Here is an 18357-nt window from a genome sequence, read left to right on the forward strand (position 1 = left end):
TGTGCAGAATCACGAAGATCAATACGAAGCACTGTTAGAACTTAGAAACACCCCAAGACAAGATGGGACGACTCCAACGCAGATGATGTTTCAGAGTACAACGCTCTTGCCTCAAATGAGAAAAGAAAATTATGTTCCAGAAAATGACATGAAAAGATTATTAGCTCGCAAGATGAAAGTCAAGAGACAATTTGACAGAAAGGCCAGAGATATGAATCCTCTGCAAAAGCGTCAAACTATTTATTACCAAAACCCTGATAAACCCGGTTGGAACGCAGGCAGAATTAAAGAAAAGCTCAACAACAGATCTTATAGAATAGAAGGAGAAACTGGCGGCACCTACGTCAGGAATAGGGTGCATTTGAGACCAAAATCAACACCTTTCCACGAAAGGAAGGGTGAGCCTGACGACAACGTCATGTTGACCCCAGCAGAAAGTCCTGCAGTAAAAGACCAGTTTGCAAAGACGACCCAACACCACCGTTGATCGGCCTGATCAAGAAGTGTCAGCTCCTGACGGGCCGAGCAGATGCAGTCAGACTGTTGATCCCGTTGAATCTACAAGTCAACAGCCAATGACTTCACGGCCCACAAGCTTGAAGTCAAACCTGACTCCCTGTCCAAGTCATAACAAAGCACAAAACAAACACTACATAACCAGAAGTGGCCCAACCCAAAATACACATGAAGTTGAGATCATCGATTGCACCATTTGAATAGATCTATGGCCTGTTTTTAAGATTGTGATACGGACAAGTGTGTTAGTGTGCAACATGCGGTCCACAACAACATCAAAACAAAGCAGTACACATTGTCTACACAATTGAACATTTAGTCACATATGCACAGACACCAGTCACCCACCAGAACAGTAGAGTTCTGTTTAGAAATCAGTCATACTCTTTAAAAGACAATTTTCCATACTTATTACCGCTGAGAACTGACGAGCAGACGACCAGACCCGAAGAAGTTATCGAAAAGGATTTTGACAAGACAATTAACAGAAAGTTTTGATTTGTGTTATTAGAATATAAATGTAAATGGACTATCACCTTTTAGTATAAATCGGATACAATGTGGAAAATCGCAGTTTGATTTAAAAGATTTACAGTTTATGTCAAATCAGTAGTAATTTCTTGGGAATGGGATTCGTGAGATATATATTATGCTTTCTATTTTGTGTCTGTAAGGCTCAAATGATATCAGTAGTAGAATTACTTATAATTTAACTTGGTAATAAAGAATATTTCTTATAAAGGGTTTTGAACTAATTGACTAATAAGATGTTGAAATGTTACGTTTAAGGAATGCACATAAAGCATCTTGCTAAAGAAGGGGGGATGTTGATATGTGTACATTGTTCGTGTTTCGTACCATTTCCGATGAATGTTTTTGTAACCACTGAGTTCAGCACGAGATTAAAGGACTGGTGAGCCAGTGGGTCATTCCCTACTCAGCCGGCAAATGTGCAAGTCGAGTGTGTTCTTCTTGGTGTACATGTTGAGCCAAACGGTTTACACGCTTACAAACACGCCCCACCCCTCATGTTTTGTGCCTTAGCTGGAAAAGTGCATGTGAGAGGGGCAAAGTGTTGATTTCATGTCAAATTCACACAATTTTTCTCCTAAATAGTGTAGACAAATAAAAGGAAATCTATTATCATTTGTGTTCTGTGGTCTTTCCTAATTCAAAATATGGCATTCTGTTACACTGGTGGAAATAAACAAATACCCCTCTGTGAAAAGGACAATGGAGTCCGAGGATGGATCGTTGCGTTTACCCCGACTGTTGAAACGATTTGTGTGTGTAGGGGTGGGGGTTGCAGATTCAGATACAAACCACTTGGCCACAAGAAACGGAAATGACATTAATTGACCATGAAAGAGGGTTTATCACGTTTTCTTTTGATAGTAAATAAAGAATAAACTGTGTCAACAACCATAATTATGACAACAGGAAACAGTAAAAATCACTATTTAACTAGATTCTCTATTTTAAAAGAAAAAAAAAGTATCGTGTAGTATCAACGGAAAGACTTATCTTCTTCCTACACACTGATGTACATAAACTCGCACAAAAAAGTCAAAGAACAACTTGTGTTTTCACCTGTCAAATTTAAACCTCAATATCTCTAAATCCCATTAAGCTCAGTCAACCAAACTTGGCACATGCACTGAAGACTTGACACTGTTTGCCTGTAAAGCAAATTTTCCTGCACGAACTTCACAACGACCACAACGCGGGCATGCCGAAACACAGCTGAAAAGCATGAAAAATGGGCGAAATTTCTCTGCCTCAGCAACATTGACATAGGCACTGGTGGTTAAAACTTAGCTTGGTACGTGCTAAACAGACATCTTGGCTGTGAATATCGCTCACTTGAAACCCTTTATAAGCCAAGGTTCTTCAACCATGTTTCATTACAACACGATGGTCCAACGACGTTCGCTGCCTGATGTCGACAGAAGACGAGCCTCTCCTGGGCTCTAAGATGGTTCCATGATCCGGGTCGTTGTACGTCGACTTGGGGTGTTCCCGTCAGTCATATTTATGGAGGCTGCAAGAACGATGGCGAGCAACCGGTAGGGTCCGTTTGACCACTGACAGCATTGAGCTGTTCATCATCAGACAGGCCGTGACGTCACGAACCACCACTGCAAACTACATCAGGGGTCAACTACAAGTGACCGCCAAGGTCCACGTGAGGGAGGAGACGGCAAGGAACCGTCTCAGTTGAGCCAGGTTCACTTCCCGTGTCCCTGCCAGGCCCCCAAGGCACACGCCGGTCCACAAAGAAGCTCGCCTGGCATGGTCTGCTTGCCATTCACAATGGACACGTCAGTGGGATTAGGTAGTCTTCTTGGACGAATCCAGATTCAACCTGCTGCACCCAGACAGGCAAGCCGACGTCAGGAGGCGCTGAGGAGAGCGGTTTCAACTTGACTGCATCCAGCAGGTGGCGCCCAACGGTGGAGGGTTCGTTCTGGTGTGGGGAGGCTTCTCAGCTCACCACAGGAACCCCCCTGTACCATATACAGGGCAATTTGACCGCGGCAAGGTACAGAGACGAAATCCTGCGTCCCCTTGCTGTTCCTCTCCTGCAGCAGATCGGACCCAGGCTGTTCTGTGGGACGACAACACCACGCCACATCACACACGCATCGTAGGGACTTCCTACAGCAGCGAGGTGTTACTCGCATGGATTGGCCAGCTTGTAGTCCGGATTTGAACCCAATAGAGAAAATTTGGGATCACATTGACCGAAGGATAAGGGACAACCACCCCCCTGCACAAAACCTTCAATAACTCTTGGGCTAACTCGTCCAGGAGTGGCAGAACCTACCGCAACAATTTCTGCAAGGTTTATTTTACACGAATTACTCGTTGTTGAAATCTGAAATTGTACAAACTTAAACTAGAGAGCCGAAAGCATCTTTTTTGAAAAAAAAAAAGAATAAATTCGGTTTAACAGTTTTTCAGTTAACTTTCTTTGAATTTTTGTTCCTTGACTTTTTTTGTGCGAGTTTACATGTAGGAAATCTGTGCTTTCCTGGTCAAGCAAAACATTTAGTTGTGAAGCACACCCCACACCATTTTCCCCTCCTTTACAGGGCACAAGTTGGCTGATCTGACGTCTGCCTAGTCAGGCGCTTCAAGGTTAGCGTTTATGCGCTAGATCTAGTAGACAGCCGAATATGAGTGTTTGTTGTGGTGTTCTTTGGAAAATAAGTTAGGGTCTAGTATATTCTTACACTAAGTAATGAGCCATTTCTACATTTGTGACTGTTAAAAAATAATGTTACATATAGCCTAATTATTTTTATTAAGATTGAATCTGGGAAGGTGTAGATCTATATAACCAATGTGAGCAAAATTATAAAAGTAACAGACTTTACTACGCTTAAAAGTAGTTGTATGTTAAATCTAACTGCATTTTTGCATTCAGCGTGCCAATTAACATACAAAAGAAATACCAGTCTCATGTCTGTAACAATTATCATTTTATGAAAGTTTATACTTGCATAGATGTGTTTTTGCCAATGTGCGAAATGAGTCATTCGTTCATTTTCATGATGGCAAACTTCATACATTCTTTGTCCCTGCATTGTTATCAACAACATCATGAAGTTCTGACCTTATGGAATAATAAATTTTCCAGCAACAAGCCTCTGATATTGGCCTTTTGTGATGTAGCAAGCAACTATTCACTGAAAAGCCATTTTTATACAATTTTATGGGTTTACGAAATCAGAATTATAAGTCTGAGGATTTCTTTAGGCTTTGTATGCTTCAATATTGTCCTTGACTTCAAGAAAACACAATAAATGAGTATGTGCATTGTTATTACATGATTGTGTGACTGCTCGAAGTCCTGTTTTTTCCTCGTTTAGCATGCTGAGTGAAATTTTCTCCTTTTTTGAAAGAATTTGAACCTTAATTTATTGTCTGATTTTAATGTTTGTGACCACATAAGAAAACCTACTTTGAAACAATCTGAATTTTTTCTTTGTGGTACCTACTTGACAATAAACCAGTTTGGTAAACAGACTTGGGATTTTCATTGGCCGCATTAAAAATGTTTGGTCAACTTCATCCTTTCTGGTCACTCGCTGTCACTACTTACTTGTCAGTTCTAATCTTTACCACAGCAAAATCTCGTGATCTTTATGTACCCAGCTTATAGGCACAGCTTATAGGCACAGACATTGCAATTTCTGGTCACTTGCTGTCGTGACTTACTTGTCAATTATTATTCCCACTGCATGATGAAGCCATCTACCCACCCCCAACTGTATTAAATAACACTGCTTTTGATCTAAATGTACCCAATCCCTGGTCAGTTACTGCAACCTTACAGGGGCAATAGGGTGGAACTTACGGTAGACTGCCTCGATTGCGGAAGACTATGGTCAATTGAGCGGGACTTATGCCTTTCCGCTTTAGACTGCCAAGAATGGTGACGAGCAGCTCCCCCCCAGATATGAAGAGAGTAACACATGGAAATCACATGCTTTCCAAACATGTACCCATTTCATTGTTGGAGAGAAAATGATGACACAGACAGGGCAACATAACCTGTCATCGTTGGGATGACAATAGGAAGGGTGTGTGTAACTGTCTCAACTTATTTCAAAATGCTCTTTACGATTACAGAATGCCCTCCCAGCAAAGCATCTATTCAGATAAGAGGCTGTTTAAAACTGTTTCCATAATAGTACAAACTGTGGTCTCTGATATATGGCATCAGCATATTGCTCATTTGTGCTGCTTTCACACAATAAATGTTAATATCTAATTCACCTAGGACTATTCCTGCAACAGTCATCAATTAGAGCAAAGTTTACAATAAACTTAGTCCTTTACATAAGTCAATGAATAAATGCCAAAGGCACCCCATTGCTGTAAGTCAACCACAATGTGATTCAGTAGTAAGAGGTAGTCGAAAATCTAAAGACACAGTTGGCAATAGAATAATGAATACAACAAAAATCACAGGAAATTCTTTCAGCCAAACCAAAGTATCTATAAGCTCATAATGAATATTTCATACACTTGAGGGGTAAAACAGAAAACAAAAGTGTAATTTACAAGTACTGCATTTCTTGTCTAAGCTTTACAATAGAAAAGTCTTGAAACCTTCATGAGAACCATGAATAGTTTTGATCAAATCTATATAAATCACAGATGGTCAAAGATATTCCTTTGATTAGTCACTAAAAAAAAATAAAGCAGAAGGAAAATCCCATCTCTACATGATATTAGCAACTAAAAAGATCATAAAAGAGAGTCAGTTCTTCAAGTCTACAAACAAATATATGAAAAAGTATATTCCTATTATTTCAAAATTCTCAAAAGTACACCAGCACAAATGAAAAACAGAAAGGAGACAAATAACTGGGATTTTAAATTTCATATCCAAGCTACTCATCCACAAAACTGAAGAAACTGCCAGTTTTAAAAGCTGCTCTTTTGAGTTCAAATATTAACAATATTTTGGAAAAAATAATAATCAAACAATGGTATGCATCTAGCTGACATCGTAGTTTTCTGCATGGAAAATTTCAAAATTCTGCTAGAATTATACTCCCAAAATGACCAAATTCTGCAAGGACTGCGACCATGTCTAAACTTCTTTTTCCATACTGCTTTAAATATAAGTACCAATTAATCATAAACTGAGAAGTAGCACTACAGACACAGTAAATACAATTTAAAAAACCCAGCAATTAGCAGCATACAATCTGTATTATCGTTTAGAAACACAAGCCCATAACATAAAATACTAGCAACAGTGTGACCCAAAGAAATGAGACACTATACCGGTAATTTCAAAACCAGGTGAGCTGGCAGTTTGAGCTATGTCATTGGTTGTCAGGAGGCGTTGAAGACAAAAAAGACAATTATGTTGTTTGAGAAAAAAAAAGCCCTAGGAAAAAGGGCAGAATATGTAGGAGAATTATGTGAAGGTAAAATACCACCGCGACCACAATCAAGCAACAACTATGGCCTCAACATTCTAAAGTCAGAAGTAGAGCTCGCAATTAGAATTAGAAACACCCCAGAAGGAAAAGCCCTGTGTGAAGATGAAACAAACACAGAAATGCCCATCCACCGTGGATTTACGGGTGTGGTCAAGTACCACATTACATACGTACTAACAACAGTTTTCCGCCAAACACATGTGTGCTTTAGGTAAACTGAATCTGACGTTCAGTGGCATTTGTTTTCAACGCATTCTTTCCTTTAAGGGGGGGGGGTGTTCCACCTGTTTTTGGTCAATCTGGGTCAAATTGGGTATTACAATATTTTTTGCCTTTACTCAGTCATTTTTTGTTGATTTGATTGTCCTTTGGCACAGTTGTAGCTAGTTGGATGCCCAACATTTTTTCTTCTTACATTGTTATTCTATCTTCACAAATTAGAGAGGTATCTCATCTTTTTCTTAGAAATATTTAATTTTTTAATTTTTGACACATTTTTCGCTACTCCTCTGAAGATTACAGGTGTATCTTGATGGCACTTGGCACACTTGTTGCCCTTAGGGGTGGTTACATTGCATTGTCAACGTTTCGTGACATCTATCTTGGTTTTCATTTTATGATAAAGAAATTTGGAAAATTGATCGTTTTCTGAATTTATGACAAGATTTGCACGATTCTTCATGTAACTCCAAGACGAAAAAAGATATCGAAAGATGCTGACAATATATAACTTATATGCCTCTTGGGTACATGTGTGCCACAGGACAATAAAATCCATCTGTAAATTTCAGAGGAGTATTGATTTGAAAACATGATGTGAAAATCCAATATGGCCGCTATAAAAATGGCGGCCATCTTGGATCCGGGAAACATTTTTTTTCATCGTAATACCTGTATCATGACGAAGTTGTATGCAAAGTTTAAGGTCTCTAGGTCCAGAAATAAAGGAGTTAGCTTGCTCGTGGGACCCCCTCCCTTAAAAAATGTATCCATTTTTGCTGAAAGAAAAATGTTGTCTCGCCTGTACTCCTATACAATAGCTGGAAGCGGCTACAAGCGCATGAACAATAGGATCTGGATAGAAGGCAGTGCAACTGACTGAAGTGTTTTTAGGCCATTCCCAAATGGGCTGATTTACCAATGTCATGCTCAATCTCTGCCGGAATAACAGGGAATAGGGGGAACAGCTGATTTTTCTTTCTTCATCCTTACTATCATCATTTTTGCCTCTACTTCTATTGTATGTTTGTCACTCTCTTGTGAACTGCTATTTCCGGGGTACCTTGATAGTCGAAGCAGCCTTTGCACTGTTGAGGCTAGAGAGGTGATAAGCCTGATTCCCCGTTTATACCTCTCTGTTGACATCCGCCCTTGGTACTCATATGATATGACCTATGCAGTTGTGAGCTCCATGAATCTGACTAAGTCTAATACGGGGTGCCCACTACAGATGGGATTGGCCGATCGCCCGACTTTTCAGTTTCAGGCGAATCTAGAGATCTATATCAATTGTTTCCAAAAAAAAAAGCGCTCTAATTTCCGGCTTCCGGTGAGAGGGAGATCACTCTAACGTCGTCAGCTCGATTCAGTTTAATTTTTTTTTCTCTCACAAATCTACATCTGAAAGCATAATAATGCTGCAAAATTTTTGAAAATTCTGCGGCCGATTGATCCATTTTTCCGTGGCCGCGCTCGCGGAAAACTACGAAGTCAGATCTAGCATGCACAGTTTCTTTACTGAACTGTAACTATGGATACAAAAAGAAATCAAGTACAAATGAATTTATGTCACAATAACTCAATCCGCTCCCTCTAATTAACATGAGAGGAATATTCACTTTTAGGTAGAATTGACAGAGACACTGACAGAGACCAAAGCTCTGATGATTAATTTACTTTAGGTCGCTTCATTACTCTGTTAGGAATCACAATCTCAAAATAAATTAGTGATATATTGAAAGCAGAGAAATAATTAAACAGAAGGAACACTGAGTGAATAAAATGAGAATGTGAAAGCTTTAATCATGGCTACTGAAAAGGGTAACTATGTCGTCAACATCGTAAGCGGTGTACATGTGCTTTAAAGGCATTTAAGCAAGGTTGGAGAAGGACAGTGGATGGGGGAAGAGGCTATGAATGTTGAGGGGGAAGGAGTGGGAAGTATCTTGGCAAAGATGTTTCACCTTGGACTTGTGCTGCTGTGCAGGGCATTCACAGTGTTGGCGCGACGAGAATGAACTTGGCGCTGACGAGCCAGGAAAGACTGACCCATTGAACAATTCGCCAGGCGTTCTTCAGCTGCCTGACGATGGAGCTGCATTCCCTGGAGGAAAGTAAGTTATATTCTAATGAATATAAAGAACCCTACTGTGAACACATTTCAAATGAATGACAATGAGAAGGCCCATTTTCATTGGTAGAACAAATAAATGCCTCAAAATGAAACCTGCAATTGACATTTTTTGGTGCCTGGAGGATGAAACAAATCAGTTGCCAATAAGAAAACTGTATGCCTAAACTTAAGATAAATCTTTATTTTATAAAGCAACAGCAGAAAATACTGGCAGTACAGGCAGATGGAAAATTCAAAATGTTATAAGCTTTTCCCCTCTTAAAAGAAGTTTGTGTTTTTTACAAAAGTAAGACCAGACTATATATTTTACAAGTAAATAGACCATAAGATGCATTGTCTACAGGTGTGAAATGCAGTCACGTCGCAGAAGCACATACCAGATTATACCACGCTGTGACAATGAGCCTTTCCTCCTGGTCTCTTACAGACTTCATCTTCTCCTGATCTTTCTGTTAACAGAGCATGCAGTGGAGTACTTCAGCATGTGCAAGAAAGAGATCTCATGACTACAAAAATACAAAACAAGTTCTTACACATTTCCGAAGAGATGCTTCAAGTAGGTATTTACAACACAAACTTTGTGACTATAAAATTGCAAAAACTAATGCATGAAATACGGTGCTGCAATCTTTAGCACCCATACAAATCACAAACAAATAAATATAAATATCTTAAAAATGCAGTTATGGGACTCTATGAGACAGAAAATTTATAAAAATATAGTGATCCTAATGAACATACACTTTTGTCAGTTGTGGTTTACTTCTGATAGGTGAAATGCAAATGCTACACTGGTGCAAAGTGCTAAAAGAACAAGACAGTACTGTAAGAAATATTGGTCAACCAGTGACAAGAAGACCAAAAATTATAGTACAAAATATCAAACACATCAAAGATAAAAAGGACCTCCCAAAAGCATCTCACATTAACACTAATCGGGTTCCATTTAAAAAACTTTTGTTTGACAAGCAAAAAATATCTGCAGTGCCCTATTATGATAAAAGTACCTCTATAAAATGCTAAAATATAAATTTCATTGAAAATACACTGCAGGTGAATCAAAATGAGGTGGGGAGGGGGACTATTTAGCTTTGAAATTTAATGGTTCATCAACATATGCGGGCATTGTAATGAAATCAGGCGCTCGACAAATACTGAAACTATAGATTAATCTCTATGCAAAACTGAAATAACCCAGAACAGTCTTAAGTTCACAGCACAGATATCCACGAAACAAATGTGCCTGCCGGAAGGAAAGACCACCTATATTCTGGGAATTATAATAACTTTTGCACTACTTTACTTTACTTTTTCATCCTCTGTTGCCGTTAAGCGTCAAGGGGAGATGCAGTTTTCTATGGTAGGCCAGCTCCGCAGCTCTTTCAGTTGTGATGTTATGTTTTGTTATGGTTTCCTTGACACCCTCGATCCACCTTTTGCGTGGCATTCCTCTTCCTTTATAGTCTGAGTGCTTGGTGTTGTAGGCTCTCAAGGCTGGCTGGTCAGGTGACATGCGTAACAGGTGGCCAAACCATTTTATCATCTGTCTTTCTATGTAACGCAGGCAGGACTCAGTGCCGATAGCTGCTTTTACTTCTTCATTTCTCTGCCTGTCTCGTCTTGTGATGTTAAGGGTTTTGCGGAGACATTTCATTTCGCATGCGGTGATTTTGCTTTCATGGGTTTTGCTTAAGGTCCAGGTCTGGCACCGATAACATAATGTTGGTATGAATATTGAGGTGATAAGCTGTCTCTTTGTGTCCATGGAGATGTTTGGATGAGATAGAAAAAAAATCTAAAATAACTCCCTTCGAGGACTTGTTGCTAAATTTGTTAAAAATGAAAAGAAAAAAAAAGGGGGGGGGGGGGGGGGGGGAGGCGGGGGATGATTGATTTTTATGATAAGTTAACTTAAATAGTTACCTCTAGGAAGTTAATGTAGTTGTCTTTTTCTTGAAGTTGATTTTTTAAGGCGAATACTTCAGTGGATGAATCATTTCCATGCCTTGGGTCAAGGCTCTTGATCACCTGACAAGAATGAGAAGGGATGATGAAACCAGTAAGACGGAAATGCTATCTGCCATTCTCTAATGCTCAAAGAAAGTTGCTATGCAACATTAAAACGTTTAAAATTATTCTATTGAAATAGTCAAGCTGGAAAAGAAGAGTCAAATCGAAAATTAGAAATAGACCAACACAACACATAGTCAGTTGAAACAAAAGAAAAAAGCCAACTATATACCAGAATCCTGGAGATGAGCAAGGGACTAAGTGCCTCAAAATACGTGGTCTAAGTATGATTAAATGTCAGTGTAATTTTTTTGGCTTGTAAAATCACAACCCCCCCCCCCCCAAAAAAAAAATAAAAAAATAAGAATGAAAATAAAATAGAGTACCAATAATAGAATCTGCCTAGAAAGTGGCTCAGCGTAAGATTTCCTGGTTCCTGGCGATCAATCTATAATATTTAGGTGAAGTTTCAATATAGTTTAAATTTGGCTCTTTGAGAGGAACACAATTTTTGTTTATATTTTTGTAGTTGTTGCATGATCACAACTCGGCAGTCTTCAAATGCCATAGAATGTCCACTGGGAAGACTTACATTTTTGGCTTTCTCCAAGTACTTGCGGTACTTCTCCTCCATCACACGGATCTCCTCTTCCTTACGAAGCAGCTGTTCTGACAGCTCCGTCACCTTATCATTAGCAGTTGCAGCCTTCCCACTCAATTCATCAATGTGTTGTTGTTTCTGTTGCAGCTGTAGATCCTTCTCCTCCAGCCGCTGTTTTGACTCGGACAGCTGTGTACGCATAGAGATGAACTCGCTGTTGCTGGCTGCCGATGTGGACTTCTGGTTTTCTTGAACGTCCTCTAGCTCAGCCTGCACTTCCATCAGTCTCTGGTTGAGGAGTCTAAAAGAGAAAAATCACATATTTTTTACCACAGGAATAAATTGTGGAGGGATGATTCTATATCAGAGGCTTAATTAAGTGTAATTACGGAAAAGTTTATCTTACAAATGACGTAAAAACCTTCGAATAAGTCCTTTTACTGTGGGGTCTGCAGTGTAGTGGTTAAGCTACGAGACTTGAAATTGTGAGGCTGCTGATTTTGGAGTTCGAGCCTCAGGCCTGACGTTGTGTCCTTGGGAAAGACACTTTACACAAATTTTCCACTCTTTACTCAGGAGTAAATGGGTGCCCGACCATAGACAGTGAATGATCTTGTCAGTCAGTATGTTAGTGTTTTGGAGACTAGAAAAGGCAGCATGCAGTATGCTTCCCAAGAAGTTAAGATTGTTTCAGAATACTATCAGATTAGCTGGCGTAATAATATAGATTGTAAAGCCCATACTGCCGTAAGCTGATAAATGCCTTAAAAAAAATTCACAGCAGTTTCGAGATACAGAAGCTTTTGTCAGCATAACCATTTAAAAAAAGGCGTTCTTTCAAAAATTTGAATTCTAATTGTTACAGTTTCACTTTGACTTTTTCACAAATGTAGGGTAACTGATTAGGCTTTCAATTTAGCAAATAAAAAAATTGGCGCCAAAAATAAAAAGGTGTTTTGACAGCATATGGCAGCATAGAGCTTGCTGTTGAGAGGGAATTTGCACTATATAAACGCGATCTAATATTATCACTGTTAAAGATTATTGAAATTCAATTGAAAGCCATTCTATCCTATTCATTTCTTAATCCGTTGTCGAGTGGCCGACCGGCCAGTAAGGTGGTCACATGTTTACTACACAGGACGTTATTGATTATTTGGAAGATTTTCTTAATAAGATGCTGGTAATGACGAAGACTACCCTGAGTAGGATATGGGATGTGATACTGAGGATGATACGAATGAACGCATGAATTGCTCAGGAGCTCAGGAAGGGGAGCGTGGAAGACTCAGGTGGTCAGGGCTCAAAGGATTAAACCTATTGCTGCAAAATGTGTGTTGACCAGTGTTACACATAAAAAACATCTCTTTTGTAATTTGCATTTTCACTTTTTGATGATTTGCAAATTTGTCTTCTTTTTGCGTTGTTTGTTGGAAGGCCTACTATTGCTATATATTACTATTTGATTGATATTTCGTCCCATTGGTATACTGAATCTGAACTCACATTCATTTCCTCTTTCTAATTAGGTATAAAACATTGTTGTAGCTTAATTTGGTGAGAAATTATAGCAATACACTATGTAATTGATCCTGAGCTCCATTTTGACAGACCAAAATCAAATTCCATCCCAGCGCAGAAAAATAATTTCTGAGACAAAGAGTTAAACCTCTCTGACATATATTCATATGTAAATGATGCTGAGCCCTATGTTTTGTGATTACATACTGGAAACATTTTTATAGAAAGTACATAATTCCTTCAGTTCTCTTGTACCTAAGTGTTGCTGAATGTGCATGGCTACAGCTCCTCTTGCAGGTTGGAATACAGCAAACTCATAATTTTCTAAATCATTGAAGAGACAAAAACAAACAAAACCGGACATATTGCTGTAGCCCCCATACAGTGGCCTTAGATAATATCCTGTTTCTTAACAGGGTTTTATCTTGGGCCCATCACAACTAAGTGACAGAATTTGATTGCCCAAGTGTGAACATTAAAAATGCAAGACTTTTTTTTGGTCTCTCCTGTTGAAGTTAAAAACTCAAGTTAACGAGTTTCCAACAGAGCCCTGGTGATAATTGAGCTAACCCCAAAGTTTGTAAACCTTAAGGTTTGGAAAATGGATGATATTAAAAAACTCTAATATCACTAAACGATTAAGTTCAATTTAAACTTTAAACCATCTGAAGTCGTGTGCCTTACAGTAATAAACACTTATTTTCATTATTTTGAGCCTTTTTCACTCATCCTATAACAAAGAACTCAGGTCCATGATCCTTTTGCCCTGAATGATATGCTGAAAAATGAACCAACAATTCATTTTCTTCGCACCTAGATATACAGCTGCTGAACCTGTCCTTGGCATGCACAAGCTGAGTTTCATTTGTAAACCATTTTATCACATATCTAATAACTATAATTTTACAGCAAAGGGAGTGTGTTGTAGGTATCCTCGCCTGTCATGGTGGAGACCAGTATGTTTTTCTCTCTCTTGATATTTCGAGAGAAGACCGAAATGGAGAGAAGAAAGACAAAAGAGGCACAGGGTCTGTCTGAGAAAACTGGATCAGAAAGAGGGGCAGAGAGAAAGAGAAATTATTTCATAAATTTAATGCTATAAAAACAGACATATTTTTACATGTCTTCGATATCGTCAATGCTAATTAAATATTTTTCCATCCATAGAAGAGGCATTGTACTAGAAATAATAGTAATAATGATAACGATAAATTTCAAACACAAAGCACATTTCCAGTACATAAGTGCTTATTGTGCTTTACAATAACATTGCTGGGGAAACAAAAATGAGAGACTACTTTCGACTTTGCACTGTGAGTAAAATTAATTTGAGTTTCTAATTTTTCTTTGACTGTGACGAATTACTCAAAAGAATCTACGAATGTAATTCTCTCACAAATTTTTATTTAAAAGAGAAACACCTCTCCTGCATGCCTTGTATCTATATGTTAGTATTTTAGCTACACAAACATTAGCATTCCTTGTACCAAGTTATGTGCTTCGTCATTCACATGTACAAGCAAAGCACACTGGGGACAAAGCCGTAATGGTGATCGTAGCCTCCTGCACTGCCTTTTGGAAGATGGTAAAGCATTTTGATATAATAAATGGGAAGTTAACATATTTTTTCCATACCAAATTAAGTAACAGAATAACAGATTTAGCCGCAGCTTTTAAAATTAAAACTAAATTTGTCACCAAAAGATGGGGGTGGTTCCTATTCCCCTTCCTATTCATAACGTTAGTTATATCAATACAAATGGTGAAATGGTATGGGTTTAACGCTCCTATCACCACTATTAGGTTATTGAAGGGGTGGGACCTCCTAGTTTAACGTCCGTCTCCGATAGGACCGAGCCAAGTGTCAAGTTCGTGTAAAGTGCCTTTCCCGAGGACACAACGTCGGACCGAGCCGAGGCTCGAACCTTATATCAATACCTAATAACGTGTTTACTACAAATGCAAAAAACCTTCACAAAACAAAGTCCAGAGCATCAGAAAATTTGTGGGAATCAGAAAAAAGATCACCCGAGATGTACAGAAACTGTACAAGTGGCATCCGAAAAATGAGTAGGACTATTGAACAACACTTTACCTGACTTCTGTCTCCAACTCGTTTCTCTTTGCATTGGCTTCATCAAGCATCTCCTGTGAAGCCAATGACTGTTCATCTTGTCCTGAGCTGTTCCCCATTTTCAACATTTTGTTCTCATGCTCCAGCCGCAGTAATCGCTCCCTGGGAAAAAAAGGTACACATATAATGCAGCCTGTACTTGTGAAAGAGGTGAAAAACTGAATACAGTAAAACTTGGACAAATGTGAAACTAAACAGTAAAATCTCAATAGCGCCCAAACACAAGGACCCACTCAACCATGAGTGTTTAAAGTCAAATACAAGTACATATTTAGTATGGAGTAACTTTTTGAGACAATTGCGAGTAGGGTACCCAATACACAGCATAAGTTTTACATATCCCGAAAGGTGAAATTAGGCTTTGCAATTAACCAAATGTCATCGAGGAAATGATCCCGCTTTTCAGGACGATCGAGGAATCATGAACATATTGCCATACTCTGATCCATGTCATCTCGGCCAAGCGAACATAAAAATGGTACAGTCGTAGGTTGAGATCTGCTTTGAGAATGCAGACTGTTGAGGTGTAGGAAAGTCCTAGCAGCAGGCATTGTCTGCGGACAAACGTCTCATGGGACTTGACTACTAGGCTAGTAAATATTGACATCAAACCCGGACATGAAAGATAACAACCAAATTTTTGCGCCAACTTGAACTTTGAGCTGTTAAGTACTACCAAATTCAACCAAAATTGCCCTTGGGGAACATGCTTAATTTTAACCTAATAAAAGTAAAAAAGGTCCATTTTCGAATTCGTTAAAAGATGTCATTACTTGTGCAGAATGAAAGAGATAGTCAAATGAAACACAAAAATACTTTTATTTTTAAAATTGACCTAATAGTTATCACTTAATTAGCATTTAAAGATTATAAAAGGTCAAGGTCATAGTCAAGGTCATCTTTAAAAATAGCTCAAATATGGTCGTGTTTGGTATCAAATTCAATGTCTCAAAAAGAAAAACACAGAATTTATGTTGTTTATGCAATTACCTTACATTTAAGTTACCTATTGGCGGTAAACACATGATTGAAATAATAACGTTAAACGTTTAAAAACAAAAAGATAAGGTGTGGACAAATAAACCTAAAAACTAAATCCATGTTCGGGCATAGCATGCAGCTCGGCTTTTGTATGCCAAGCTTCATGAAAATTTGTTGGTAAATATGAGACTATAAATAAAAATAGTAAAGTCAGGGTGAAATAAGACCTTTTCGTGATTTCCCATTTGGAACTCACCCCTCCCATTTCTAACCGATTGTTTGAGTTATGGTTATTAGTGTATGACTTCTGTTGTGTATGAGTTTCCTTCTTCTAGATTGGTTGCTCTGTAGAGCTATAGAGTTCTTCCTGCCCTTGTTACAGCCTAGTTCGGGAACATAAGAAGAAGTCTGTTTGCGTTGATTTGTAGAGAGCCAGTCCCCTTCCACTCCATCCGTGTCGTGGGCCAGGAACACTAAATGTGTAAACTAGAAGATACTAAGCTCGGCGGTCCCTTCCCTAGGCTCAATTTAAATTGTGTCCATTTCTGAAGCATTTTCATACTGTCCTCAGCAATGACGATGTATACTGCAAGGGATGTTGTACTCCAGGCAAGTACAGGATTTGCACAGTGGAGTGCTGCTCTTACACGAACAGCGGGTTTCACGTAATAGTTCATCTGGGGCCGGATCATTGTCAGTTATCACTGGACTCACATTGTTGTCACTCACAGTAAAGTCGTCATAAACAAAGTCAAAGACAGTGCGCAGATTAAGCCATGTAGCAACCTGGTGATGCACTCTAAGGGCATGAAATTCTGCGGCTCTCTGCTGGAGCCATCCGTTCAAGTGGCACATACTTTGGGGAGATGAACTGTTGATATCGAATATCAGTAAGGCTCAGGTTTTGCGGTCCACTGCAGTAAAGGAATGACAAGAACTTGACTCCTATGTCTGTGATGTCCTTTACACTGGCATCTGTTTGTCCAAAAATAGTGGTCTTCTGTTGCCAATGCCCTGACTTTTGCAACACTTGAAAGCCTTAAGCTTACCCATGCCGAAGACAGTAGACTTTGTGTCACATCCTGACACGGCATGTGCAACCAGGATACAGCAGCACATGTTCTCACCTATGGTCATTTTAGCAGCTTGAATAGAAATTATTTGGACGTTACTTCGCTTCAGATAGGTAGACTTTCATGTCCTTGTTCACATGATACAGAAGCATTACCAGTATATCTGTATCGTTAGCCAAAACAACCACGGGTAAACCTTCAGCTACAAACTGTAACACTTTTCTCTCAATGGGTGTGTCCGCATCCCCTTTTCCTCTGGCATGAGCAACACAAATGTCCTCTTCTTCTAATAACGACCTAAGAGTAAGAGTTGCACCAGTGCTTGCTTATTCTGAAGATTGGTACGGAACGAATTTTTGTCAGTCTACAGATTTGTGCTGTGATGAAGATCAACTACTGAATGTGGTGTGTACGCAGTCTTCCTTCTCTTTTGCTCAGGTGCTTTGGTAGTTATCGTTTCACAACTGTCAAAGACGACACACAGTTCAATTTAGGGGGGGCTCTCGTGGCCTAGAGGTTAAGGTGTTGGCCTCTCATTCAAAGGTCCCGGGTTCGAATCCGGTTCTCTAAAATTGTCTCCTTTCATCTGCTTTCCTGCTCTCTAGCAATGTTCTGTTGTCTGCTTTCATTTCCACTTCCTGCTCCCACCCCCTCACCTCCTTTGCCCCCTCCTCTGGGCTCCTGACTCTTTCTGCAGCCTTTCTACTGCTACTCCTTGGCTCCTCTTTACTGCTGTCTTTCTGCCACACCCCTGATCTTCTGGTAGGAAAGATCTACACCTAGCCTTCTCGGACAAGGGCGAAAAATCTCGGAGGGCCCGTGTGCAAGTTGCGCACGTTAAAGATCCCTTGGTGGTCTAAAATCGATAAGAGTAGGCTTCGGCCGCCACCCGGACAAAATTCAAAATTTCCTACCAACTGAAAATATTAGGTGTGTCCTGCACGCTCATATGACCTATGCAGTTGCGAGCGCCGTAAAACACTTTACAAAAACAAAACAAAAAACAGTTCAATTTCTGCTGTCCTGTTGTGGAGCAAACACTTGACGAAACCTTGCCATAGCACATACCAGTCGTTTCAGCATGTACTTTCCAGCCAATTGTAAGTGCATCATCAACGATGACCCAGCTATCAGCGACCACACCAGCTTTAGAGATATTAATGAAAGTACCTTTCCCTGAATGTTTGAACTTGAACATACTG

The 18357-nt window shown here is 39.4% G+C and overlaps 1 protein-coding gene across 1 annotated transcript in view; it reads right to left on the minus strand.

Annotated features, from left to right (window-relative positions):
- Nucleotides 1-18357, minus strand: part of LOC101858763 (protein Hook homolog 3) — a 103631-nt gene that overhangs the window by 17401 nt on the left and 67873 nt on the right. Inside the window, exons 17-21 of the mRNA XM_005091966.3 lie at nt 15063-15203; nt 11438-11747; nt 10759-10863; nt 9213-9284; nt 8666-8805 (exon numbers count right to left, since the gene is read on the minus strand). Coding sequence (XP_005092023.1) covers nt 8666-8805; nt 9213-9284; nt 10759-10863; nt 11438-11747; nt 15063-15203 — 768 coding nt within the window. The remainder of the gene's footprint in view (nt 1-8665; nt 8806-9212; nt 9285-10758; nt 10864-11437; nt 11748-15062; nt 15204-18357) is intronic.

This window comes from Aplysia californica, unplaced genomic scaffold (assembly GCF_000002075.1).
Source record: "Aplysia californica isolate F4 #8 unplaced genomic scaffold, AplCal3.0 scaffold00038, whole genome shotgun sequence".
NCBI lineage: Eukaryota > Metazoa > Mollusca > Gastropoda > Aplysiida > Aplysiidae > Aplysia > Aplysia californica.